Raw genomic sequence first — 25,513 nt, forward strand, 5'->3', positions numbered from 1 at the left:
TGGGGTGGGGTTAGTATATAAGTTGTTTCACATGTAACAAAAGCTTGTGAGAGGCCATTTGTGTTGTGTCAATTACTAAATTTAAAGCACTTTTTCCTCTTTTTAAACTTTGTCTTGGTTTCATTGAATGCAAGAAACAGTAGCCATGTCACTCCAATTACAATCTCCCTGTGATCTCCAAATCCATGTAAATGGCCAACAAACATTCTTTTTGCACCAGGTAACATTAGAAAAAAACTAATAAAACTCCAATCTTGGAACTCCCACTTTTCAATTTTTTCATCCAAATTAACTATCTTTAGTTATTGTGTTTACTGTGTGTTTTGTTTATCGCATTATTTTATTGTTGTGTGGTTCTTGTTTTTTCCGCATAGACTTTGCAATGCTTTCCTTGTTAGTTGCTTAGAATTGTTACACTTGAGTCGAGCGTCTTTTGGACACAACCTCTCTACCTCCACGAGGTAGTGGTAAGGACTGCGTACACTCTACTCTACCCAGACTTCACTTGTCGGATTTCACTGGGCATGTTGTACGTGGAATTGCTACACTTGAGCCGATGGTCTTTTGAAAACAGCCTCTCTACCTCCACGAGGTAGTGGTAAGGTCCGTGTAGACTTCACTTGTCAGATTTCACTGGCTACGTTGTACTTGAAATTGCTACACTTGAGCTGAGGGTCTGTCGGAAACAGCCTCGATCTCTACCTCGACACGAGGTAGTGGTAAGTTCTGAGTACACTCTGCCTTCTTTAGATTTCACTTGTCGGATTTCATCGGGTATGTTGTACTTGGCTTTGCCACACTTGAGCCGAGGTCTTTTGAAAACAGCCTCTCTACCCCCACGAGGTAGTTGTAAGATTTGCGTTACACTCTTTATCTTCCCCAGGCCTCACTCGTGAAATTTCACTGGATATGTTTGTTGTTGTTATTTTACCAACAATTTCTTCTGTTTCTCTGCAGAAAGTCCTTTCAAGATTTTCTGGGAAGTTAAGGAAGTTAATCAAACAAGAGAAAAAGAAAACACAGATAAAGAATTCAGGTATTGAGATTCTTGATTTCCCAGGTGGTTCAGAAGGGTTTGAACTAATTTCAAGATTCTGTTACAACAACAACAACATTAAAATCACTGTCTCCAATGTTTGTCTCCTATTTTGCTCAGCAAATTTTCTTGAAATGTCAGAAAAATGGTCTTCTTGTAATCTTTTGCATCAAGCTGAGACCTTTCTTGAAGGATTGTACTATTGGTCATGGCATGACATTGTGAAATCCCTAAAGAGTTGTGAACTTTTTCTTGATTATGCATGTTCTTGTGGGCTAATTCAAAGACTTATGACTTCATTACTTGCCAAGATTGCTCAAAATTCAGATATTAGCACACTTTTTAGGGGCTCTGAACAGACAAAGTCATGTTCTTGGTGGTTTGAGGAAATGACCATTTTGCCCCCAAGAATGATACAAGAGTTCTTGAGGACTTTAGGTGCTTTTGGTGGTGAAAACAACAGTTTACTTCTTACAAGATTCTTGCTTTACTACATAAAAACATCAGCACAAGGTACTAACAATGTGTTTTCAAGGAATGAGTATAGTGGACTTGCTGATACAGTAGTTTACGGTGTTGTTTGTATAGGGAAAACAGCATTTTCTTGCAGAAATCTTTTTGGGGTGTTGAGAATTGTATCTGGCTTTGGTATTAGTAAAGAATGTAGGGGTAGTTTGGAGAAATTGATAGGTGGAATGCTTGATCAAGCAACATTGGATGATATACTTGTTTGTGGTGGTGGTGGTCATAATGGAGGTGTTTATGATGTGAATCTTGTAATGAGATTGATTAGAGTTTTTGTCCATCAACAACAACTACATACTCAGTGTACGCAGTCCGTACCACTACCTCAGTATCATCGTCATGATGATGATAAAGTTTCAATGACAAAATTGAGAAAAGTTGGAAGGTTGATTGATAAGTATTTGAGAGAGATTGCACCAGATCAAAGTCTTAAAATATCAAAGTTTCTTGGTGTTGCTGAAAGTTTACCAGATCATGCAAGGGATTGTTTTGATGGGGTCTACAGAGCCATTGATATCTATCTTGAGGTAATTGTTACTCAACTCATTTATTTTCTTCTCTTTCATCTTCTTATCAATAAACGCTAGTAATTTATTACTCTTCCGGCCGTTTCATTTTACTTGATCCTATTCGATCTGACACGCTCATTAAAAAGGTTTCAATTAGAGGTGTATTTTACTAAACTAATCTTATTAATGATGCTTTAGAATTCTAAATTTGACTATTACATTCTGAAGTTAATTAATATGTAAGATAGTATGTAAAAAAAAATAATAAAACTTTCTTAATTTACGAAAATAGTCAAGTAAAGTGAAAAGTCTATACTTCGTTGAGGGGGCAAGTAAAATATTGTGCGATATGTGGGATTTTAAAAAAATAGTGTACATGTGAAGGATTCATCATGGATACCATAGTATTTTTGAAGTCCAAACAATTTAGCTACTTAAAACCCATTTTGTTTCTATTTATGCAATAGTGTTTGATTGATCCAAAGCTTAAATATAAAAGAAAAATATTTAAAACTTATGACTCAAAATAAATGATAGATATATGTGTTGTTATTATAAATATATATATATATATATTTGGAACTGATTGAAAAGAGGGAGTAATAATAATTTCACATGCCTTTGGATAAAAAGTTTTTAAGGTTCTGACAAATGGTAAAAGATATGTAATAAAACAAGAAGATGTCCTCCCAACAAGGCAATACTACTTTTCAGCTTTTTGCTCCTCTTTTCATATGGAGAAAAAAAAAAGTGTCTTTGTGGAATTTTGTTTGAATCTTTTTGGGAAAACTCACCAAGGGGTGCAAAAAGTTTCACTAACTCATAGTCTCCACTTGATAAGAAATGCAACACTGTTTTATTTTAATGATTAATCAAACAGACTGATCTTAGTACAATTTTAGCTTTAGCATTGAAAGGTGTCACCTAGTGATTCAGTGAAGTTGGGATTCAGTGAAGTTGGGATGAGTGTCATGAGGAGGTCATAGATTCAATTTCCAATCGATGTTGAAACAAACACTAGGTGATTCTTTCCATCTGTTCTAGTCTTGGTGGACAGAGTTAACTGTTACCTGTTGTTGGTGAGAGGTGACAGATATCTTGTAAACTGTATAATTTTAGCTTTAACTAAATGAGGACTATGGGGCAGTAGTGGCTGTCAATCATACTTGTGGAGTGTGTTGTTCAAACTCTTTGAAATATTATCGTACTCGTGTTTAATCCTCTAAAAATTATAATTTTTAAAGAATTCGACAAGCATCCGTCGATATTTTTAAAGAGTCTGATATATCATAGTTTATTTTTGAGCCTGGGGTCTATTGGAAACAACCTCTCTACTTTATCTGAGGTAATGATATGAATTGCGTGTATTTTATTCTCCCCACACTCCATTTGTGGGAGTACACTGAGTATGTTGTCGTTGGAATAACATAGTTTATGAATTTAAACAAAGGCAAAACATACTTTTATGTTTTTTTGTTGGAAGGGGAAATGCATTATAATACTCCCTCCGTTTCATAATAAATGAATTATTAGATTTTGGCACACATATTAAGGAAAAAATATTAAAGACATAAATTTAACACAACTTTCTATTTTTACCTAAAAAAGAAAAAATTGACCTTGTAATACCTTTTCAAAAGTTAATTGATTGTCAAATCATAAGGGCAAATTTTAAAAAAAAAATCAATGATTCACTTATTTTGAAACATCAATAAATACTCCAACAATTCACTTATTCTGAAACGGAGGAAGTATGACACAATAACTCATAAAGGCATCTATGTATAGCATTGATGAGAAAACTCAATATGTTTTTTATTTGAATTTAGTACTATGAGTTTCAAATTTTGGACTTAAAATGGAAAAACAGTGGGGTCATAAAAGTTTGTCACGGAGACTTGTGACTTCATTAATTGGTGAGTACTTTTATGACAATCAATTAGTTATCTATACATGGGACCCTTAATACCTGATTGGTAGTTGCTATAACAGCAACACCTTTCTTGGACAGTCTTAAGTTATTTTCAAGATTTCTTGGTAGTTTTAATTGATCTTTCTGTTTGTTTTTTTCTTTGTCCTTTTATGTTCTAAATCATCTTTATAACTAACTTTTTTCATCTATCAAATATATATGATATTTGATTGAACACCTAAGTTTGCTCTGATTCTTCACGAAAATGTCACGCTCATGTTTGATCCTTCAAAACTACTGTACTATTTTTAAGGATCTGATGCATATCTAATGCCATTTTTTTTAAAAAAATCTGAACAACATAGCTGAACACAAAATTTAAGTAAGAAAGACATACTTTTGATATCCTTTAGAATTACTCCCCTTTCAGTTTTACTTGTCACAAATTGGAATGACATACATATTAAGAAAAATAATTAATAACATGATTGTTTTACCATAGTACCTTTGTTAAATGATGTTTACATTGTGTGCTAAAATTAATTTGGAGAAAATGCAATTAATGCTAAGGGTAAAATAGGTAAAAAAAAAAAAGATTGTCTTTTTTTGATATGTAAAAAAGGATAGGTAAAAATAAAAATACAATTAGAAAATTTGTGACAAGTAAAAATGAACGGAGGAAGTATGATCATAAATATGTCATGACATTTCTCATATCAGTAAGATCATGAAGTTTAAAGATAAAAATGGTTTCAAAGAAAGAAGTGTCATACAAAATGGAAAAGGAAGAGTAATGATTTTCATTTTGCCTTATTTGGTACTCCCTTTGTTTTAGTTTGCTTGTTTTACTTTTTCTTTAGTCCGTTTAAAAGAGATGTCTCTCTCTACCTGACATGTTTAAGATCATAAAATTAAAGACATTTTGGTACAGTATACATATCTTTAGTTTAAGATCATATATAAGATTTCAAAGTCTTTTTTACTTATTCTAAATGCGGTGTTAGCCGTCTGATAAAAACGAGACAAACAAATAAAAACCGGGGTAAGTTTCCTTACACCTAGGGGCGGAGATAGCCCTTTGGTAGGGGATTCATCCGAACCCCCTTCGATAAAAAAAATATATCATTTATACATGATTAAAATTATTTTTATATATCTATAATAGGTGTTGAACCCCTTGGGCTAGGTTTTCTTCAAATATTGAACCCTCTTTGTTGAAATTCTGGCTCCGCCTCTGCTTGCACCTAATTAACATGGGACATTATGGTGTCATTGGTATGTATATTTGATTGCAGTCTCATCCAGCTCTTTCATTAGAGGAAAGATCAAGATTATGCAGATGTCTAAACTATGAGAAACTAAGCTTAGAAGCATGCAAGGACTTGGCAAAGAATCCAAGAATTTCACCAAGAATTGCTGTGAAAGCACTTGCATCTCAGAGTTGTTCAACCATTCCAACAATAAAAGACAACAATAGCCAACTGGTTTTGTACAAGACAAACAAGAGTGATCATCAAAGTTCAAGCACTTCAAGTGATCATCAGAGTTTGCAAGAAGAGGAACATGAGTATATGAGGCTACATTTACAAAAGATGCAATGGAGAGTTGTGGAGTTGGAAAAAATATGCAAAGATATGAAAGGTCAAATGACTAAAATGGTTAAGAATGGGACTCATACTAAAGCTTTGCCTAGGCTTTGTAGAAGTCAGTACTTCTGAAAAAAACAGGAAAAAAAATACATGTTCATAATTCACATGTAGCGGTGGAGTGCTAAGTATTCTTTCGCCCTTAACCACAGGTTTTGGATTCGAGCTCCGAGTGTGGAATCACCTTTATTAAGAAGCGTTTTTGGGCCCCTCAGTGTGGGACTTCCCGGCTTGGATCCGGCTTAAGTCAAGTCTCAATGCGGGTACTGGATACCACATGGGAAACCAAAAAAATGAAAGATAATTCACATGGGATATTCCATTTCCCCCCTTTTTCTACTGTATGTAAAAGTATGAAGTGTTATATTTCTTTCTAGATTATTTGCATGTAAAGTTCCTTTTCAATTTAAAAGTTCTCACTTTGTACAAGTTTCATGGCTGAGTTCTTAATTTTTTTTAAAAAGAAAATTTCCTGATGTATTCATTTCAACAAATGATTTATAAATTATAAAAATATGCAATATTGATGACCTTTTTCAATTTTCAAAACACAATGTGTTAAAGGGTATTTTCACTGATCTAATATATGGGCATTCTTTCTATTTGGGATAAAAAAATATTTGAACCTCTATAATATGATATTTGCTCTCTTCACAACCACTAGTTTAATATCATCATCCATCATTCAATCAAATCAATATCTTATAGTTAATTCATGCTTTGGAATTAAGAACAATTTTTCAACCAACACTTGTGGTGAAATGTCATCTCTAATCAGAGATCTCGGGTTTAAATCCTGTTGTGTACGAAATTGCGTATGTTCCAAGTGTGTTGGGGGAGTTGCCTATGTTCCGAGTGTGTTACTCAAATCTGAGTTTGAGCATCAGAACTGCAAGTGATGAATACATAGATGACCACTGAAAAATTAACCTGATGGATACATCATGCAAAGAATTTTCACGAAAAATGAGCTTCTTATTCAATCTCAAATTTCTCTATCCAGGGAGTGGTGTTTCTTTACAATCTTATACAAGCAACTATCAAGGATTTTAACCCCCCCCCCCCAAAAAAAAAAAAAAAAAACGTGTGGAACATTAGGTGTTACATGGAAAAAAAGTTGCAGCTTCAAAGTTGAGCAGTATAGAGGGTATAGGTTCTACACAACATAATCCACATGGAAATTGGTTGTAAATTAGCTACTGTTCTGAACTGTCTGTGACTGGCATCTCTCCTCTGTCTCCTGTGGAGGAAGGATTTTACGCAGAGAGCGGTACTGCAACCGAACATTCTCTCCACTGTCCAAAATCTTAAGCAAATACCTGGAGAAATTGAGAAGAGAAGATCATTTTTAGCAATCCTTAAACAAGAAGAACCAAACTTCACTGCCAGTAAAGGAGAATAGTCCAGCTACTTTTGAATGCATGACCGGAACATTTGCCAGGAAGTGTTATTGTCTCAGCCATGACTGCAATCTGCTTATTAAGAATTAAATGATGACACAAACAGCTAGGGTATCAGGTGTCCAGCAAACCAGCCTCATACATCGTAAAAGGAACCAAATAGTTGTTTACCATATCACTGTGGCACCATATAGTTGTTTAAAACATATGATAGGGAAATGGTATTCATCTCTTATGACACTGAAGGAATGAAGGAAGTTTTAAAGGAACTAGATTAAAGTAGCAACTGAAATACAATTCTTTTAATATAATGGAACATACATTCCGTCAGGGATTCATTTTCACGTATTGGACTAAAAACTCCTAAATTTGTCAATCAATTTTGACAGAATTTCATTGAAGTTTTTAGAGGATAACTGAACACAGGAAGCACTTCTGTTCAATTGGTTCTTGAATATTTCGGTTACATACGTCACACAGTTTTCCTGAAGTAAAGGTATATCTATTTCCTAAACTATTATGGATATCTGAATTGGACTAAATTGTGTGAGAAGGTGTACGTACGGAAATTAAGTGGTTAACTATGACATGAACATGACACCTCCAAAGACTTATAATGACTCGCAGAAAACAACTTGCAAAATTCAAGAATGTCCAAGATGTCTACCATATTTATTCTAATTTAAGACACCATTAACTACAATTTAAGACTACATTGCAGAACCAAAGCCTACTCAATTGATAACAAAATGATAGCCTTAAGTTTTAAGCTGTCCAATTCGTTACTTCTCTATATTGGATGGTCTTGCATTGTGTATCACCAAGATTTCAGTAATTTAAGCTAAAACAATGCACAGCCTACTCCACACAATAAATGTTAAGGTAAGCAAAATATTAATGAAATGCTCAGGCAGCTAACCATCCATTAAGACACTGTGATGTGATTACAGCTTCCTTTCCAACAAATTTATCTGGTGTCCTCCTATTTCCCTGCATAGTTGCGCATTCTCATTACTGTAATCCGATGAATTATCTTATAGTTTCGAAGAATTTACAATGCACAGGCGAAAGGATCTCACCCTTATAAGAACTTTCTCATTCACTGAGAATGGATACTGAACACCTTTATTGGGTCCATTTTCGGAAGGAACCTCGCCATTTTCCTGGAAAGAATGAAGTAATGAGGACTTTCGTAGAATCATTCACACAGGTACATTTAACACAGCAAATTCCAAATTTCAAACATTTATAGGTAAATGAAGCAAGAAATTTAAGATTTGCTCAGGACATCTCAGTACATACACCAATAAGTTAAGTTCAACTTGCTATTGTCAAAATGCGATTTTATCTAACTATAAGGAGACAATAGCCTAACAATTCTAATAACAAATTTCTGACCTCCAGGATCATTAATAATTAGAGATTCAGTAGATACTTTCCATCCACCTCCCTCAAAGTGGGAGGTCTGTTGATATGACAGTGTTCTGCCAGCATTTCAGATTCCAATGATTCCAGCCCCACCCCCAAATCCAATTACTCAGTGAAGGAGAACACTACTCAAGGATCCTGCCAAGAGTACGGAGATGACCTATCCTTATGTTAAGTAAATAAAATCTCTTATAAAGTCAATTGTTGAATATTATAGTACAGGGATGAGCTATCCATAAACCCGAATCCTATGATTTAGGTAATGACAAATACAACTTCTATATCCGCTATCGTGTCGGGTGCCCACACCCGTATCCGAGCAACATAGCTTGAGACAGAAAATTATCAAAAAATCAACTAGGATCCCAAATATATAATCTTGTGAGCACTTGAGACGGAAAATTATCCAAAAAACAACTAGGACATATTAGTTGTCATGTCTTTGCATAAAAGTAAGAATCAGATTAAGATAGTTCCTTTTACCAGAAAACTGACAATGAGCTCTACTAAGCAGCTTGGATGGACAACGTTGCAGCAAAACGGGGAAGATCAAAGCTTACCCTATTGTCTCCCACTTCTTTTCGACGCTTTCTAAGAGCAGCATTGTGGAAAAGTCTTCGGTCATCCTCATGCTTCACTGCTGCGGCTGCAGCTCTCAGTACTGAAGATGAAATCCATTGTGTAAAACAGATGGCAGAATTAATGAGAATAATCATCAAAAATTGAATAAGAGGTACCAGAAGAGAATCAGGTAGAGTGCATTAGAAAACAATTTTTTTTAGAAAAAAGAAAGTCCAAAGGAGAAGATATGCATATAGAGACAGCGAAAAAATAAACTGGAGCTAACCGTGGTTAGGAATTAAGGAACCACGCTCAATTTCAGCATTGCAGAAGGTACATCTTGCCTGTCATGAAGAGATGAAAGTGATTATGTTTCTGACTCATTCATCAATAGCCCATGCAAATGAAGACAACAACATGAAACCAAAAAGGAAAATGATGTTCAATCAAGTGTGGCTTTGTGAATGAAGCAGTTGCACCAATATTCCATGTATGGTTTGGTCAAAGTCTGTGGCAGCTCATACCAATTTATAATCTTCACATTCTTATTATAGCAGAAAAATGGATAGAGATAAAAACTCCTACCATATCAATAACCCTTTTCAGCAATAGACCACCAAAGGAATGTCCACATGAAACAAACATAGCATCTTCAAGGAATGAGCCACTGCAATGTTTTACATTGTAATGGTAAAAGTAATTACATTTTTCAGATGAAAGAAACTAATTCAAATTAACCATTCATATGTTAATATGACTATCAAGTTCAATTAAGGGGGATACAAAATGTTCCAGATTAAAATTTGACAGGAGAAGTTGAAACTAATATGCTTAGTTCAACATTATGTATACCACAGCACACTGTTGTCATGCACTATTTAACTAGTTTACGGGCCAAACAAGAGTAGGTAATATAGCTTTTCTAGAGCACAAGATGCTCCTACCTTTCCATAGGAAAACACAGATGCAAGTTCCAAATTCTTTATCCACTTCTTGAATTTATTCTGGTTAAGTCTCAGTATGCAAATTGATGGTATTGTTTTTAATGCTTTAGTTGCTTTTAATGCTCGAGTTCCTCTTGGCCTCAAAATGCGTGAAGCTGCTAAAAATTTACAAAATAGCAGAGAAAATCATCTGAAAGCTTTTTGCAACATCTCAAAACTGTTATAAGATATTTGTAGTCTTTAGCCCTCACTTCTGCACATTCTGCAACATGTAAGTGAGATACATGCATTTTAAAAATAAAGCTTCACAACTGAAGGTGCAGCTTTCAATTGTTTCTTATATTTTGACAAAGGCCTCTTTTTGGCTTTATTAATATCCATCTTTTTTCAGATCGCATAAGGAACTCACAACTCAACTAACAGAGACGGAAGTTTTGATTTTTCTGCTTATTGTTTTTCCTCTGTTGGAGGTGATGATGGGGTGTTAACTCCACATGATTGAGGTAGCAAAAAGTCTATAAGTACTTGCAGCAAAAAAAAACTAGAATTAGCTCAGCTCCATAGAGTCGTGCATATGTGTTCAATAACTCAATAGCTCCTGTAACCAAACCACATTTCTTATAAGACTACCATGTAGAGAGGGCATACCAAATCTTTAGATCTTTTCAGTGGTTCTGTTTGCAAGTATAAGGCATCTATATGGTAATGTTATGTCTCTGTTAGTTTTTTATAGTTGCCTAGCAAGGCATCTACAGAAACGTTTGTTGAACTTCTTGCTATAAATGGAAGTAAGGGATTCAATAGGTTAAAAGTTTGAGACTGAGAAAGTCTAAGATTTTTAATATACAAAAAAAATGCTGCTATATTTCTTATAAGTAAATATGCTTCTATATCTAAGAAGAAAGAAGGAGAAAAGTCTATTTGACAAATTAAAACTTACGATAAGGGATCTGAAAGAACACTTCTGAGTGATGGTTCCTTATTTAGATTTTCTCGAGCAACCTGCTGATCCAGATCAAGAATGAGATTTCTTCTTATGTTGTATTCAGACCAAGATATCGATGGTCCAATTAATGCAGTATCAAACAGCCAATGTAGGTAAAGAATAACAAACATCAATTGTTTTAATTTCCACCACAAGAACAATTTTCATTTTTCTGTATAATTATAAAAGACGTGTTATGCAAGGAAGAGTATATATCCAACTAAACACGTATCAAAAGAGAAGGTTATCCAAGGTCTAGTACATGAAGAAGTGGACAATTTTAAAATTCCACATTGATATATCCCTTTTCGAAATTGTCTCAAGCCACATTCTTATCTTGACCTTGAATGAGATGTCTCCCCTTCTCCTAGAATGACATGTCTATTTGTGCTGCATTCAAATGAAGTTATTTTTCCTCCAGTTCATGTGGAATTGACCATCCAAAGTAAAGAAATAATGCCAATCTTCCAAGGAGAATATTTTTCCAAATAAAGCTACATCGTGGTATGAGAGATGAATCTCCATGCCCCAATGCAACAAGCAAGAGATGTTGAGAGAGGAAAAAAATGAGCTAGGGGACAAAAGCCCCCTAGGAGGAGGCCTCATGTTTTTTGTTAGATGATTACACATGAAGCGTGCATAACACTAGATGCTTCTTTCAGGATTCATATAGCAGATCTCAACTTGTTTGGGAGTGAGGCATAGTTTTAACTGTGAGTGGTTACAAGATCAGGTAAGGGATGAAAAGACTTTGAATGATCATTCTTGAGGTATGCTGGGTGCTACAGCGAGAGGAACAAGAGGTGCAGAAAGCCACACTGGCAGTTGCTAAAATAAGAATCCTTAAATTCTACTCTGGTGTAAGTTAATAATTGCACACAATGAACATAGCTTCATTGACATTGTTACTCAATTACAGGAGGAAAATGATTGTATAGGGTGTTCTGCAACTGACAAGCACCATCTTAGTGCTGGTGTTTGCCGAATTAATGAACTATATTTTGTACTGATAGGAAGGAAGAGTTGATAAGGCTGGAGAGAAATAGGAGGAGATTTTGAGTATGAGGCACTCACATCTAAATTGAAGTTCTTATTCAATATAAAACCTAAACAGACCCCATAGCATTATAACTTTGCAGAAAAAGGCTATTGCCGGTGCAATTGACTTCAAGAAACACCATTTGGTCATCTGAAAAGAAATAATACTTACAGAAGCATTATCAGTATTGCAACAAAGCATGTCTTCCTCAGCGGAAAGATCATCCATAAACTGGCTAACAGATATTGGCACGTAGCTCTGAGGAATAACATGACCAGCAGCTGTAATCGGAGAACAATCCAGTATTGCATTGCTCTGAGGTATAAGTCTAAATGCAAGTGATGTCCTACAAGATGTAGCTGCAGAGCTCAGTATTTGAGTAGACTGAATTTCGTAAGCCACTTAAAAGTTCTACAAGCCATGTCTACCTTCCACCACAAATAGTGCCCACACAGTGATCAGCTGTGCCTCTGTATACGGCTGCAGGACGAAGACCAGCAGTAGCATGGCTGAGAGCTTTCCCAGTAAGCAATAGTAAATCCCCAGGGGTCAAGCCACTATCTGCTAGATACCAACGACCATTGGGATCACAAACCTAGGGATAAAAAAGAAACAACAAGGAAAATGACTGATAGCACAGAGGATCGAGAAAGGAGGTCTTTTTTTGAAGTTACAGATCGAGAAAAAAGTTTTTTTAAAAATATATATACAAGGAGAATCCAGAATAGAAGTTATAACATATTATTTGGAAGCTATGCACAATCTGAAACTCAAATGAAAAATCTGGAAGAAATTAACAGGAATACCTGAAGACCAGGAGCATCAGATGAAACTAGTGTCAACAGCCCCTTCTCTACTTCACGATTTGTAACTAGCTTCCCTCCTCCAATAGCTCCTTTCCCATTTTGAGAGGTGGTATTGGAGAAGGTTGCAACAACAACGGATGAAGAGGCCTCATTAACAGGCAATGGATTATCATCAAGCAAGTGATCAAAAACACTACAGAGCACCACGTGTTTCGTCAGAATGCATTTAAGATATAAAGAGGATCTGACCGATATGATTAAGCCTTTACAGAAGTTCTTACTCGCTTCGCAATCGAAGATGCCTTGCAATTACACATAAAGCAGCACGAGCTGCCCTTCCCATGCAGCGGAAAACTTCAGTCATGCATGGGGGCGAAGAGTCCATGTCTTCCAAAGGCCTAACACATAAAAGCTGATTATCAGATCTTTAATCCCATGAGGAAGAACATCTTAAGCCTTAAATTTGAGACGTTTGAGACTACTAAAAGGGAACTAGACAGACTTAACAAGAATGTATTCAAATTCAAATAGACCAAACTTTTTTTAACTGGTATGTAAGTAATTCATTTGATTAAAAAAAACTAAGCATTAAGATGGTGTTTGGCATCGCGTACAGAAGGAACCATCTATACAAAAACAAAAAAGAAAGGCTCGATTCGTACAACTCTATATTCCTGTAATGACTTGATGAACTCTAACATGCTATCTTCAACCTTCACATCTTGTATGTTGCAACCAAATACCAAACCATAGACACTTGTACTTTAGCACCTGTAAAGAGATGTGCTTTTCCTCAAAGCTCCACGAATTTCTTTAACCCCACAAAACCCAACATTTACAAGCTGGCAGAGTGCTCCACAACCTTCTCAATGGCTTTCTATTACCCAGTCTGCCCCAACTAGCCATTAGGATAGGGGAACTGCTGAAGTGCATTGAAATGAAACCTTATTGGTTTCAGGTACTTTCTATCGTTTATCCCTTAGCATTTTCGAGTAAGTAACAATGCATACATTTTTATCTATTTATTGAAGTGAGTTTTAGCTTCATCATGGACACTCTCATCAACAAATTCATTTACTACCAACATGTTCTTTTATTCCAAATTGTTTAGCCTTGCAATAAAATGACCCTTGTAGTTAAATTCTACTGCCAATAAAAAAGGAAGAACGAATACATTTTGCTTCTACTCATTACCTCCCGGCTCTGTATACATAAACCCCACGACCACTCTTGCCCAAAGCAGCAGCACCAGCACCACCCCCACCATTCTGACCAACACCCCCGTCTTAAAAAAAATACCAAACAGGCTCCAACCCACATCGTAAAACCGCCATACCTTCACCACAAAGCTCAATCACCGCGGCATTATACCACATAAGAGAACCCGAAAGTGCTTCCACGGTTCGTAAATAATTCCCAACCATTGATCCATCGTATGGTGCAATATCAGAGAGCTTAATTCGGGCTAACAGCAATGATCCGAGTTCTATAGCAGGTGAACGGATTGAAGGAAATTGGGTATTGATTGGGTGTATTGGGGGTGTAGTGTTGTGACGATGATGCTGATACATCGTGATCATAACCATTTATCATTTCCGTATGTATGTATGTATTTGAAAAACGACAGCTAAAGTAAACATAACAACTAACAAGTCAACACTAACAACAACAAAATAGCCGCAATAATCAAAACACAATAACCAACAACAACAAAATAGTGCAATAACGGAAATCCAATAAACAATAACCCAAGAAAATACCTTCCAGCTCTATATATATAAACCCCACGACCACTCTTTCCAGTTCCACCATTCTGAGCAACACCCCTCGTCTTAAAAAAATACCTAACAGACTCCAACCCACACTTTACCACCGCCGTACCTTCACCACTCATCTCAATCACCGCGGCATTATACCGCATAAGCGAACCCGAAAGCGCTTCCACGGCCCGTAAATAATTCCCAACCGGAGCTCCATCGTAGGGGGCGATATCCGATAGCTTAATTCGGGCTAATGGTAGTGACCCGAGTTCCAAACCAGGTGACCCGATGGAAGGAAATTGATGGGTATTTGGAGTACAAGTGTTAGGGGATCTAAGAGTTGAGGGTGCATTGGAGTGATGGTGATGCTGATGCTGATGCTGATGCTGATGCATCGTCATCATAACCATTGATCATTTCCGTATGTATATATATGTATGTTCTTGATTTAGGGTTTTTTCAATTGGGAAAATTGCTGAGATTCTTGAAATGGAAATTCTGAGGGGTTTTTGTAATGGAAATTGTTCCTCTTTGTGGCATTTTTTTTTTTTCCCTTCGAAATTTGTCTATGTACAATTTGGAATTTTTTTATTTTTTTTTCGAAAGGCATGATATATAAATGTGTCATTTATCTTAATTTTGGTCAGTATTTATGTCGTTTAATCTTGAGTGTGTAAACGTACTTTTTCTATTTTTTTTGAAACCCCAGGATAACCCGTAGCCGCTACAAACTCTCTCCTTCGGGTGAGCACTTTGTGCGCATTGAGTAAACCTTCCATCGTGTAATAACCTACAAATTATACAGGGGATATAAACCGCACTGGATAAGCTCTGTGCGATAAGTTTGACTCAGAAGGCATTTAGGGGGAATCGAACCCGGGTCATCAGTGTAGATAACCACTCTTAAATCAACTATGTCATCCTGAAGGACTCTTCGTCTCATTTTATGTGGTCTAATTTGACTGGATACGAAGTTTAAGAAATAGAATTTGACTTGATAATGTTTATTGTATTGTCCTTTGCTATTAAAAATGTATTTGTATTAATTTTATTTTAAAAATAATAGGTAATGCATTCACTTTTTAATTAAGTGGGATCAATAAAGATAAATGAGCAATTGTGCCTTTAAAAAGTTATCAAATAAAGAAATATAACATTCATTTTGGAACGGACCCAAAAAGAAAACTATGTCATAAAATGATAGAAGGAAGTATATTATATTAAAGAAGTAGGCTGTGTATTCTACGTGAGTATTCGTGTTCTACATGGCGTCGTAAGGCATTGTTCAACTCTATACTAATTTAAGTGTCTATTTATAAAACCTCAAAATTAAAGGACATAAAAATTAATTAAGACTTAGTTAAGAGATACATTTATGTATCATGCCTTTTCAAAATTCAAATTCTAGATTTCTTACTACCATTCTTTGAATTTGCTTATTTTGTTGTGTTATGTTTTTAATTAACATAATATATAAAAAGACAATTAAAATTAGCTTCAACTAATAAATAAGCATTTTAACTTTAAAAGTACATATTAGACACTTTAATTTAATCTCAACTAATAATTGAATACTTCAATTTATTTTTACTGTATCTATGGATGCCTAATGCTGAAGTGGAACATAAATTTTAAAGATATCTAGATGATCATTTCATAAGTTGAAAATAATCAACTGACCCAATGGAGACAAGTTAAGGTATTCAAATGTGCATATTCAAAATTAAATTGTTTACTTACCACGCCTAGTGACGAAGTCAGAATTCTCATCAAGGAGGTTCAAAAATACACATAGAAACTAGCCAAACAGATTCAACATCTACTATATTTTACATAAAAAATAATCTTAACCATATATAAATAGTATAGTTTTCTGCCAAACGAAGTTGGGACCCCCTCATTGTATGCTATCTCCGCCCCTATTACCAACAGAAGCCAAATTTGAGTGCGTGTTCCTCCGTCCATTTTTACTAGTAATAGATAGAGGATCTTCTAGAGAAAATAGCTTCGTACATAGTGACAAACAATTGGGAAAAGACAACTCTTTCGACAATGGTCTCTCTACCTTCACAAAGAAGTAGGGATAACATCTGCGTATACATCTCTCCACAAATTTCACTTATAAAATTACACTGATTATGTTGTAACTTTTGTCTTAAAAGACACCATCCCTAAACATTTTGATTATGTAATCAATCAAAACTGATTAATTGTTTCTTCATCAGTGCTTCTCTAGTAGCAAACCAATACTTCATAAATAAAATCACAGAGATTTACAACTTTACTTTGAAAAAGCTAAAATATTTCTTCAATCAGTCAAACCATTTTATAAATTATAGCATCCAGTAGCCTTGAACTATGACCAAATTTGTAATGACACCCTCCAACTTCATGGGGTTCCTATTACCCCCAAACTAAATTTTAGCCTGTTTTTATCAATCTTTTTAGCTGACGCGACATCTTTCGTCAACCTTTTTAGCTGACGTGGCACACTTGATGTAGGCCCCATTTTATGTAATAAAGGTGACACGTCAGTACAAAGGGGTGACAAAAATACGCTAAAATTGAGTTCAAGGGGTAATAGGACTTTGTGAAGTTGGAGTGTGTCATAGCAACTTTGACTATAATTCGAGGATACTGGATGCTTATCTCTGTAAATTACAATCTGAATCTTTTGCAAAAAAGGGTCAAAAAGACAAAAGTCTAAAGGTACAAAACTACAAATGCCATTTCATTGCATGACCATTTTCAACATAATGTACATTCTGTGACTCCTCATTTCCAAACAAAGACTTATTTCTGAAGAATGGTTCCTTTGCAATTAGCAAAATAGCAAAGGAAAACTCACAATCTGTTTTCACTGTAAGAGAACATAAGACACTTGCAGTTTTTGTCGTTTCGAACCCAAGCAAGATCAATAGAAGTGCTTGAGGCATTTCATTAATGCCTCTGTGTGCTCGGGCTTGCCTACAGAGACGCGAACATATCCCTTCAGTTCTTTGTTATTGTAGTGACGGATCATTACTCCCATAGTCGCAAGGTCTTCCTGCAACATGAATTTCTACAGTTAAAATGTAGGAGAGACTGGAATACATGATGTACTTCCAACTGCTTCATTATCACGTATGTATCCATAAAAGATGTCGTACCAAGAAAGGGTGAGTATAGGGCATATAGGATCACTCAACAACCATGCCTTGATATAAATCTCAATACTACTATTACTGCTACAGCAATTATGCATCGATCTACCAAGTAGACGTCTGCATATTGCTTCTTAAAACTGGTGTCCCAGTGGGCCCACAAGTTCTCCTCAAACTTGTCTATCACCTACATCCAAGTCTCATCTGCAACTTATTCCACTGTAAAAGACCTCGAATACATCATATTTTCAATCTTATGTTAATTCACTACCTCAGCACTGATTGGTCGTCTCTTGCTAAACATACCATAGAGTAATTTGGCAATCAAACTAATTCTACCATAACATAACAGAAAGAAGGTCGTCTATTAAACTGATTTTACTTTATTCATGCTCCTTAATACTTCTTTCACCTTGGTCTGAAGCTTCTACATAGTAATGTTTAGCCCAAAATGAAAGGCATGAGACAACTGAACAAAAGAATGAACTGGAATAGACGAAGCGACAGAATTTACTTTACAAGAGAATGGAATTTGGTAATATAAGCACTTTTACCTTCAATTTCTTAGCATCCATTCCAGACGTCAATTTCTTAGCATCCATTCCAGACGTAACCTTACAGAGAATGAAATTAGAATAGCTAGGGTATGGATCAAGAAACGGGACTTCTTTCAACAGATTAAAAAGCCTCTCCCTTTCTTGCACTAGTTTCACTTTCACATCCTGGCATAAATGACACAAAAATCAGTAAAGCTTTCAAAAAAGAATGAAACTGTTACCTATAGAAGAGATTATGAACATCTAGGAAAAGTTATTCAATAATGCGCAGTAGAAATTTTCCATATCCTAAGATACCTCCAGATAAGTAGGGTTCTTTAATGCAGCACAAGCAGCAACTTCAGCAGCGACAGACACATTATATGGTTGCTTTGCTCGCCAAAGGAATTCAATAATACTCTTTGGGAAAGCTCCATATCCTACTCTCAGTCCGGCTAAACCTGAAGATTGGGATACCACTTAAATTAGTCAACCATATTTAATCCCAAACACCCATTTATGACATCATTTGTACTAGTTTAGCAAATAGGAATACACAGGAAGCCGTTTTAAATATTTACTACTACAATTTGATAATATGACAAGACAAGTTAACATGAGGAACGTATCAGTCGCAACTGATAAGATCTTGCACTATATCAGCAAAAGGGCAATCAAGGGCATAGGGGTTTTCCAAGCACACATATTGAATTTCTCATAGATGTCAAAAGGAAAAGAATGAACTTACCAGCTCTTTTGCTGAACGTGCGAAGAACAATCAAATTCTCATGCTTCTTCACCCACTTCATCTTAGACTCCATACCAGAAAACTCAACATATGCTTCATCCAATATTACCAATATGGGCAGATGGAGTATTTTCAACAGAGTTTCATCATCAATTATACTGTTCGATAATGAGATAGATTGTTTCAATAGAATGACAGCATAAAGGAGGTAAGGTATCAAAATGTATAATGCCAAACAAACTCTATAAAAAGACAAGTCGGCGCATTGGAAAACAAGCAAATTTATTGTCTAAATAGATTATAAATTTCAATTGTCCAATTTCCTTAGGTGCTGAAATACATGCAAAATCTGGAAAGCATATAGAAAAACATCTGCATAAACATGCTATTTGATTATTTCAATAAAAAATTCTAATATTTGCTCAGTTTACTTCATAATCCCTTATAGCTCCTTTTACACCAATGATGTCGTTATTATTTTTATTGATAAGTACTCCCTCTAGTCCATATTAAGTGAATTGTTGGGGTATGACACACCCCTTAAGAAAAACATTTGAGGACATAAACTATAGGCTACTTTCCACTATTACCTTTTTAATTATTCTTAACCTATTCTCCCAGAAAATGTGAAGTACTTAAGAACCTCATTAAATGAAAGGGTAAATTGGGAAAAAAGTTCTAACAATTCTCTTGGACTTTAAAATATTCACTTATTTTGAACTATGAAAAAAAATCTCAACAATTCTCTTAATATGGACTAGAGGGAGTAATGATATTCTGTAAATGGTAAAACAACACTACAATGGTGCCTTAAAAATTACAAAGTGTGCAAAGCTCCAACCATATCTAGCATGGAATCTACATCATTTACAATGGCCAGGTTGCACCAAAAAGCTAGCAAAGAAAAACAATTTTGTTTTAAGGCTAAGTATGTTTCTATGTTTGCCTTCCAAAGTTTATTTTTCTTTCCATCCATATTGTCCACCAAACAATGAAGGGAGTAGTATTCCAAAGTTTGTGTCTTCCTAGCGAGGCTATCTCATTTGGTGTTTTCCCGAATTTAAAAAAGAAACACAGTATTACTGGCTAACTTGAAATTCTGGTAATACTTTTATCCATCTCGTAGACTTAGAAAATAATGAAAGAGAAAAAGAAAAGGTTCGACCGAAAGCTTTGAAGATAATTAGAACTCACATATGCAGTACAATCAAGTGGAGCAAAGTACAGCCACAATGAAAATTAGACCAAGAATACAATATAGCAATACCTCCCATCAGGATTATTAGGTGATGTCAGAAATATGCACTTCGGTTTCTCACTTTCAACCACTTCGGCAATCCGTTCTACATCCAGGCTGAAGTCTGGGTTCCTAGGCACTGCCAGTTTGACAGAGCTATAGATTAATGATTACCGATAAAAAACTCAACAATAATTATCCGCAACAAATAACAATAGAAATTCTCAGATTAATTCATTTTGCTCCTATGCTTTAAAGATTGCTTTGTCTGAATATATAGTCTCTGCATTTTCATTGTACTCACTCCATTTCTCTCTTAAATTTGACATTTTCACAGTATGGTCCAAGCAATACGCCATTGATGAAGAAAGGCCAGATGATAAAGTAAAAAACAACTAACAAGCTGCGGTGATTCCTATGCACCTAATTGTTACGAAAACTAATCAATCCCCGATAAAGCACTTAAATAATCAACTTGCGTCAACAATGATGTAAGCAAGGAATCCAACATCCTTTGCGGTGAAAATGATTAGACCCCAGTAGTTGTTTCAGGAATCAAAAAGAGCTGGTACCCAACCATAAATAGATGTCATCAGATAATGACGACATTTTACTGATCAAAATATTATTACGAATGCTAGGGTATTCTATCTTATGTAAAACCAAGCTATTGCTCAAGATTATGAGTTGAAAGTTTTGGTCTTTCTTGAACTAAAAGACAATAGGATCTTATATCTTTCCCTCTTACATTTATTTCTTTAGTTATTTCAGCATAGCATTTATTTTTCCAGGATCTCCCACAGTATATTCTACCAACGATGATTTGTCGCACAAAAATTACGTCCAAGACTCCTCTAGAGGAGAAAGGAAGTAAGATTCAGTATGTTATGATAAGGAACATACTTAAAGCTCGTATCTACCTTTGATGACATGTGCACCATTTACAGCTGCATCAAATTCATACATTGTGAAAGTCGGTGGGCAATCAACAATCTTGTCACCAGGATCCAATACGCACCTGCAGCAGAGAACAGTTAATTATCTGAACTGTAGGTCAACAAGGACTATATCTCAAAATGCCAAACACTTATAGTCAGCATTCAGATAAAGGATAGTCTAATCATGATACTTACCGCATTATCAAATCAATGAGTTCATCTGCACCACAGCCAGCAAGAATATATTCAGATTCAAGGCCAGAATCTTCAGCAAGAGCCGCCCGCAACGTACGGCTTTCAGGATCAGGATAAATATACGGAAATTTCATAGCCCCCAAAGCTTCGTTTACCTGCAAAAACTTCAACAGCTTAAAACTGAGAAGGCGGAAAATTAAAATGTCCCAAAAGATATTTTGCCATTAAACAGTGGGCATTGCAAAAGATACTAACTTGCCTCTGGAGGAGGACCATATGGGTTCTCGTTAGCATCTAATTTCACAATGTCCTCAGGCTTTCTACCAAGACGAGTGGACAACACCTGTACAGTTGCAAGCAATTTTTCAGATGCAACAGAAAAATAAAGAGAGCATCACATCTGACACATAATTACCAATCATGGGTTGCTATTAACTCATTATATCCCAGATAAATGAGAAGGAAAATAGCAAATATATCAGATTTTCCTTACAACACCTTTTTTTACATAGCAGATACATGATTCAATGCTTACATTAAAAACCATATATTTTTTCAGAGAAACAGAGAGAAACTTTACATGTCTATCGACCAAAAGAGAAAAAAGAAAAAAAAGTGATGAAGAAAAGATTGTAAAAAGAAATTCTTAGTAGCCCATTTGGCCTATCTAGCTAAGTAAAGAAGAAAAGTAAACTAGAATAGTTTACATACAAAATAGAAACATGACATAACTAATTCCTGTGTGCCTAATGATTCAAGACACAAACGGTCTTTACCTATACAAGTCCCCCAGTCCCACCTACTCCAAAAAGTCCTAGCTGCCATACTGAGCATTATCAGTAGGGGATTCAAGTTTTCTAAGTATTTTAGTTTGAATTGTTTAACTTGATTTAGTCAACACAATATAAGGTCGACTATTGAGCCGAGGGTCTATTGGGCACACATGGTTTATTGTTGTTGTTGTTATAATATAAAGTCGACTATTATTGGTGCATTTTCTCTTATAATACAATTAAAAACAAATTCAAGTTTTGAACACTGAGAATAAATTTACACAATCAAGTCATTTAAAAGGTAATTGTAGATAACTCTACTAATTGCATTGATTCATAACCTAGAACAAATGATAGATAACATGCTATAACATGTGAATTTACATTAATAGTGTAAAAGATCATTGCATTGTCAGTGTATATAACTTAAATCATTAACTAAACTACTTCAACCATAAAAAGAGTAAACAAATCTAATCAATTATATAACAACAACAACAACATATTCAGTGCAATCCGACAAATGGAGTCTACGGAGGATGGTGTGTACACAACTACCCCTACCTTGTGAACCTAGAGAGACTGTTTTCGATAGACCCTCAGCTCAAGTACCATATACAAAAAACAAACTTGTAAAGCAAGATCAATTACTCTCTCCATTTCAATTTGTTTATCTATTTTCTTTTTTTACTGAGTTTAAGAAATTAAAGAAGACTTTTCACTCCTATAGTCTTAAACTAAAGATATGTAAATTGTACTAAAATACCATTTAATCTTGTGGTCTTAAACGTGTCATTTGAAAAATTGGGATTAAAGAATTAGCTAAAAAAGGAAAGATTCGATTTCTTAAACGGATTAAAAAGGAAAGTATGACAAACAAATTGCAAGAAAATAAGAAAGATCCTACATATTCACCCCAAATGGCAAAACGGGTTGATAAGGAGACAATTTAAGAAGATGGGTTCAAATAAAATCACCCCCATTTACACATTTTTCCTGTTGATGATTACTTTCTTCTTGTACTGAAACTGAAGAAGCTATACAAGTAATTCTCCTCCTCCTTAGATGATGATTCACTTCAATTAAACAACTGAGTTTTGCTCTACCAATGCAAATAGATAAAGTGTTGCATAGTTCAATCACATCCATTAATCAAAACTTTTTGTTCCTTTCCTTTTTTAACAACTCTTTAATTTCAACTTTCGGCATAACATGTTTTAAGACCACAAGATTAAAGTACATTTTGGTACATTTGACATATCTTTAAATTAAGACCACAAGTTTCTTAAACTTAGTGTCAAGTCAAAATAGGCCAAACAAATCAAAAGGAAAAGAGTTTACATCAAGAAAACAAGAAATGGGGCCTAAATATTCACCTCAAATGGCAAAATGGGTTGATAAGAAGACAATTTATGAAGATGGGTTAAAAATTACCTTTATTAACACATTGTTTCTGCTGATTACTCTATTCTTGCAGAGACACTAAAGAAGTTATACAAATAATTCTCTTCCCCTGACGATGATTTGCTTCAATTAAACAAAAGTGTTTTGCTCTGCCAATGCAACTAGATAAAGTATTGCATAATTCAATCACACCGATGAATACCCAACTAACCCTTTACCCTACTACGTATCCTCCATACGTAAGCTAAGTAAAATTGTGTCATGTCCTGTTTTATTCCATTGCTAATGTAAACCTACCTTACCCTACATTTCTACAAGAGGCTATTTTCATTGTTTCCACAGCTCAAACCTGTGACCTCCCGCTCAACCATAAAACAAAAAACAATAAATGGGTCCTAAATATTCACCTCAAATGGCAAAATGGGTTGATAAGGAGACAATTTAAGAAGATGGGGTCGAATAAAATCACCCCCATTTACACATTGTTTCTGCTGATTACTCTCTTCTTGTACCGAAACTGAAGAAGCCATACAAGTAATTCTTCTCCTCCTCCTTTGATGATGATTTGCTTCAATTAAACAACTGGGTTTTGCTCTACCAATGCAAATTGATGAAGTATTGCACAATTCAATCACACCCATTAATCGAAAACTTTTTGTTCCCTGCATTCACAATGTTTATTTCTTGAAAAATTTAAAGTAGAATATATTTGCACTTCAAAATTATTACATTAAAAGGATTATATATATATATAGAGAGAGAGAGTGTACAGCTTAATTTGGCGGCGGAGAGGAACAAGTTCTGCAGGGAAGACTGAGACTTGGCCAAAATGGTGAGGGTGAGTTGGTGGGTGAAGTGCAATAGTAGCCATTTAGGGGTGGTTATTTAAAAAGTAACCAATATTTGCAATTCAAAAACATCAAAAACAACATACAAACAAACATAAATTCCGACAGTCCCGTAATTACAAAAAAATATGATATTTTATATAATTATTGAAAATCACAATTTTAGATTAGATCTATCAAAATATATAATTCGCTCTTAATATATCCAATAAAAATATATTTTTTTCTTTGTAAAAATACATAATTAGCTCCCGATATATTTTTTCTGAATTTGAGTCTGTCGAAATACATAGGGCCTCTAGTGAAGAGACATTTTTTCTTTTTCTGAATTTGAGTCTGTCGAAATACATAATGCCTCCAGTGAAGAGACATTTTTTCTTTTATAAAGATACATAATTAACTCCCGATATATTTTTTTTGATTTTGGATTTGTCGAGATACATAATGCCTCCGGTGAAGAGATATTTTTTTCTTTGTAAAGATATATAATTAACCACCGATATTTTTTTTTTTTTAGATTTTGGATCTATCGAGATACATAATACATCTGGCAAAGAGACATTTTTTTTCTTTGTAAAGATATATAATTAGCTTCCGATATATTTTTTCGATTTTGGATTTGTCGAGATACATAATTAAATTCTGATACATCAAATGAAGATACATAATTAGTTGAAATTTTTGTAATTACTTTATAAGAACGAAAATTGTAAATATGATAAGTTAAGGTGTGTATTTATATTAATTTTTCCATTCAAAAAATAGGCATGTTGGCATAACCCGCTTCTTGGCCGAGGGTTTAGTGAAAACAACTATTGTACTACCATAAAAATAGAAATAAAGTCTGTGAACACACAACCATTTTCGAAATCCACTTGTGGGACCATACTGGTCTGTTATTGTTGTTAGCATAACCAGCTTCTTTAAACTTCAAAAAGTGTCTTGAAATTCAGTTCTTTCATGACAAACTTCAGGATAGTCTTGCAATTCAAACTCAAGATAGTGTCTTGAGTTTGAGTTCTTGCAGTTTAAATTCATGAAGCTCAATTCTAGTATGGTAGTTTTAAGTTTTTATACCATATTTAGACTTGGGCAGATCCCCCCCCCCCCCCCCCCCCCCCCCCCCCCCCCCCCCCCCCC

At 35.0% G+C, this 25,513-nt stretch overlaps 3 protein-coding genes across 7 annotated transcripts; 1 reads left to right on the top strand and 2 right to left on the bottom strand.

The window, feature by feature from the left end:
- LOC107853902 (BTB/POZ domain-containing protein At3g19850) lies at window positions 1-6,057 on the top strand. Of its 2 annotated transcripts, none has more exons than XM_016698887.2 (3): window positions 1-220; window positions 958-2,088; window positions 5,278-6,057. In XM_016698887.2, exons 1-3 carry the CDS (start codon window positions 128-130, stop codon window positions 5,698-5,700), a joined length of 1,647 nt encoding a protein of 548 aa, XP_016554373.1. In that variant the 5' UTR covers window positions 1-127; the 3' UTR covers window positions 5,701-6,057. The 2 variants fall into 2 exon arrangements, with proteins under 2 accessions (XP_016554373.1, XP_047268505.1); XM_047412549.1 differs by lacking the exon at window positions 1-220 and adding an exon at window positions 239-719.
- Window positions 6,058-6,582: 525 nt separating this feature from the next.
- On the bottom strand, window positions 6,583-15,169 carry LOC107853882. Of its 2 annotated transcripts, none has more exons than XM_016698865.2 (12): window positions 14,552-15,169; window positions 13,073-13,189; window positions 12,792-12,984; window positions 12,414-12,580; window positions 12,157-12,331; window positions 10,902-10,963; window positions 9,603-9,684; window positions 9,304-9,361; window positions 9,017-9,117; window positions 8,108-8,191; window positions 7,948-8,018; window positions 6,583-6,947 (listed from the first exon to the last, which is right to left on the bottom strand). In XM_016698865.2, the coding sequence occupies exons 1-12, from the start codon at window positions 14,959-14,961 to the stop codon at window positions 6,821-6,823; spliced, it is 1,647 nt and encodes a 548-aa protein (XP_016554351.2). In that variant the 5' UTR covers window positions 14,962-15,169; the 3' UTR covers window positions 6,583-6,820. The 2 variants fall into 2 exon arrangements, with proteins under 2 accessions (XP_016554351.2, XP_047268504.1); XM_047412548.1 differs by having other exon boundaries at window positions 10,902-10,966; window positions 14,552-15,135.
- A 2,086-nt stretch (window positions 15,170-17,255) lies between these two features.
- LOC107853897 (histidinol-phosphate aminotransferase, chloroplastic) lies at window positions 17,256-24,479 on the bottom strand. 3 transcript variants are annotated; one of them, XM_016698882.2, is made up of 10 exons: window positions 24,296-24,479; window positions 23,933-24,187; window positions 21,608-21,691; window positions 21,349-21,503; window positions 21,136-21,233; window positions 20,246-20,354; window positions 18,979-19,136; window positions 18,549-18,691; window positions 18,249-18,416; window positions 17,256-17,597 (listed from the first exon to the last, which is right to left on the bottom strand). In XM_016698882.2, the coding sequence occupies exons 2-10, from the start codon at window positions 24,164-24,166 to the stop codon at window positions 17,466-17,468; spliced, it is 1,281 nt and encodes a 426-aa protein (XP_016554368.1). In that variant the 5' UTR covers window positions 24,167-24,187; window positions 24,296-24,479; the 3' UTR covers window positions 17,256-17,465. The 3 variants fall into 3 exon arrangements, with proteins under 3 accessions (XP_016554368.1, XP_016554369.1, XP_047268506.1); XM_016698883.2 differs by having other exon boundaries at window positions 17,256-17,599; window positions 18,278-18,416; window positions 24,296-24,449; XM_047412550.1 differs by lacking the exons at window positions 23,933-24,187; window positions 24,296-24,479 and adding an exon at window positions 23,498-23,558.
- Between the last annotated feature and the right edge of the window lie 1,034 nt (window positions 24,480-25,513).

The sequence above is a fragment of the Capsicum annuum genome, chromosome 5, assembly GCF_002878395.1.
Source record: "Capsicum annuum cultivar UCD-10X-F1 chromosome 5, UCD10Xv1.1, whole genome shotgun sequence".
Lineage (NCBI taxonomy): Eukaryota > Viridiplantae > Streptophyta > Magnoliopsida > Solanales > Solanaceae > Capsicum > Capsicum annuum.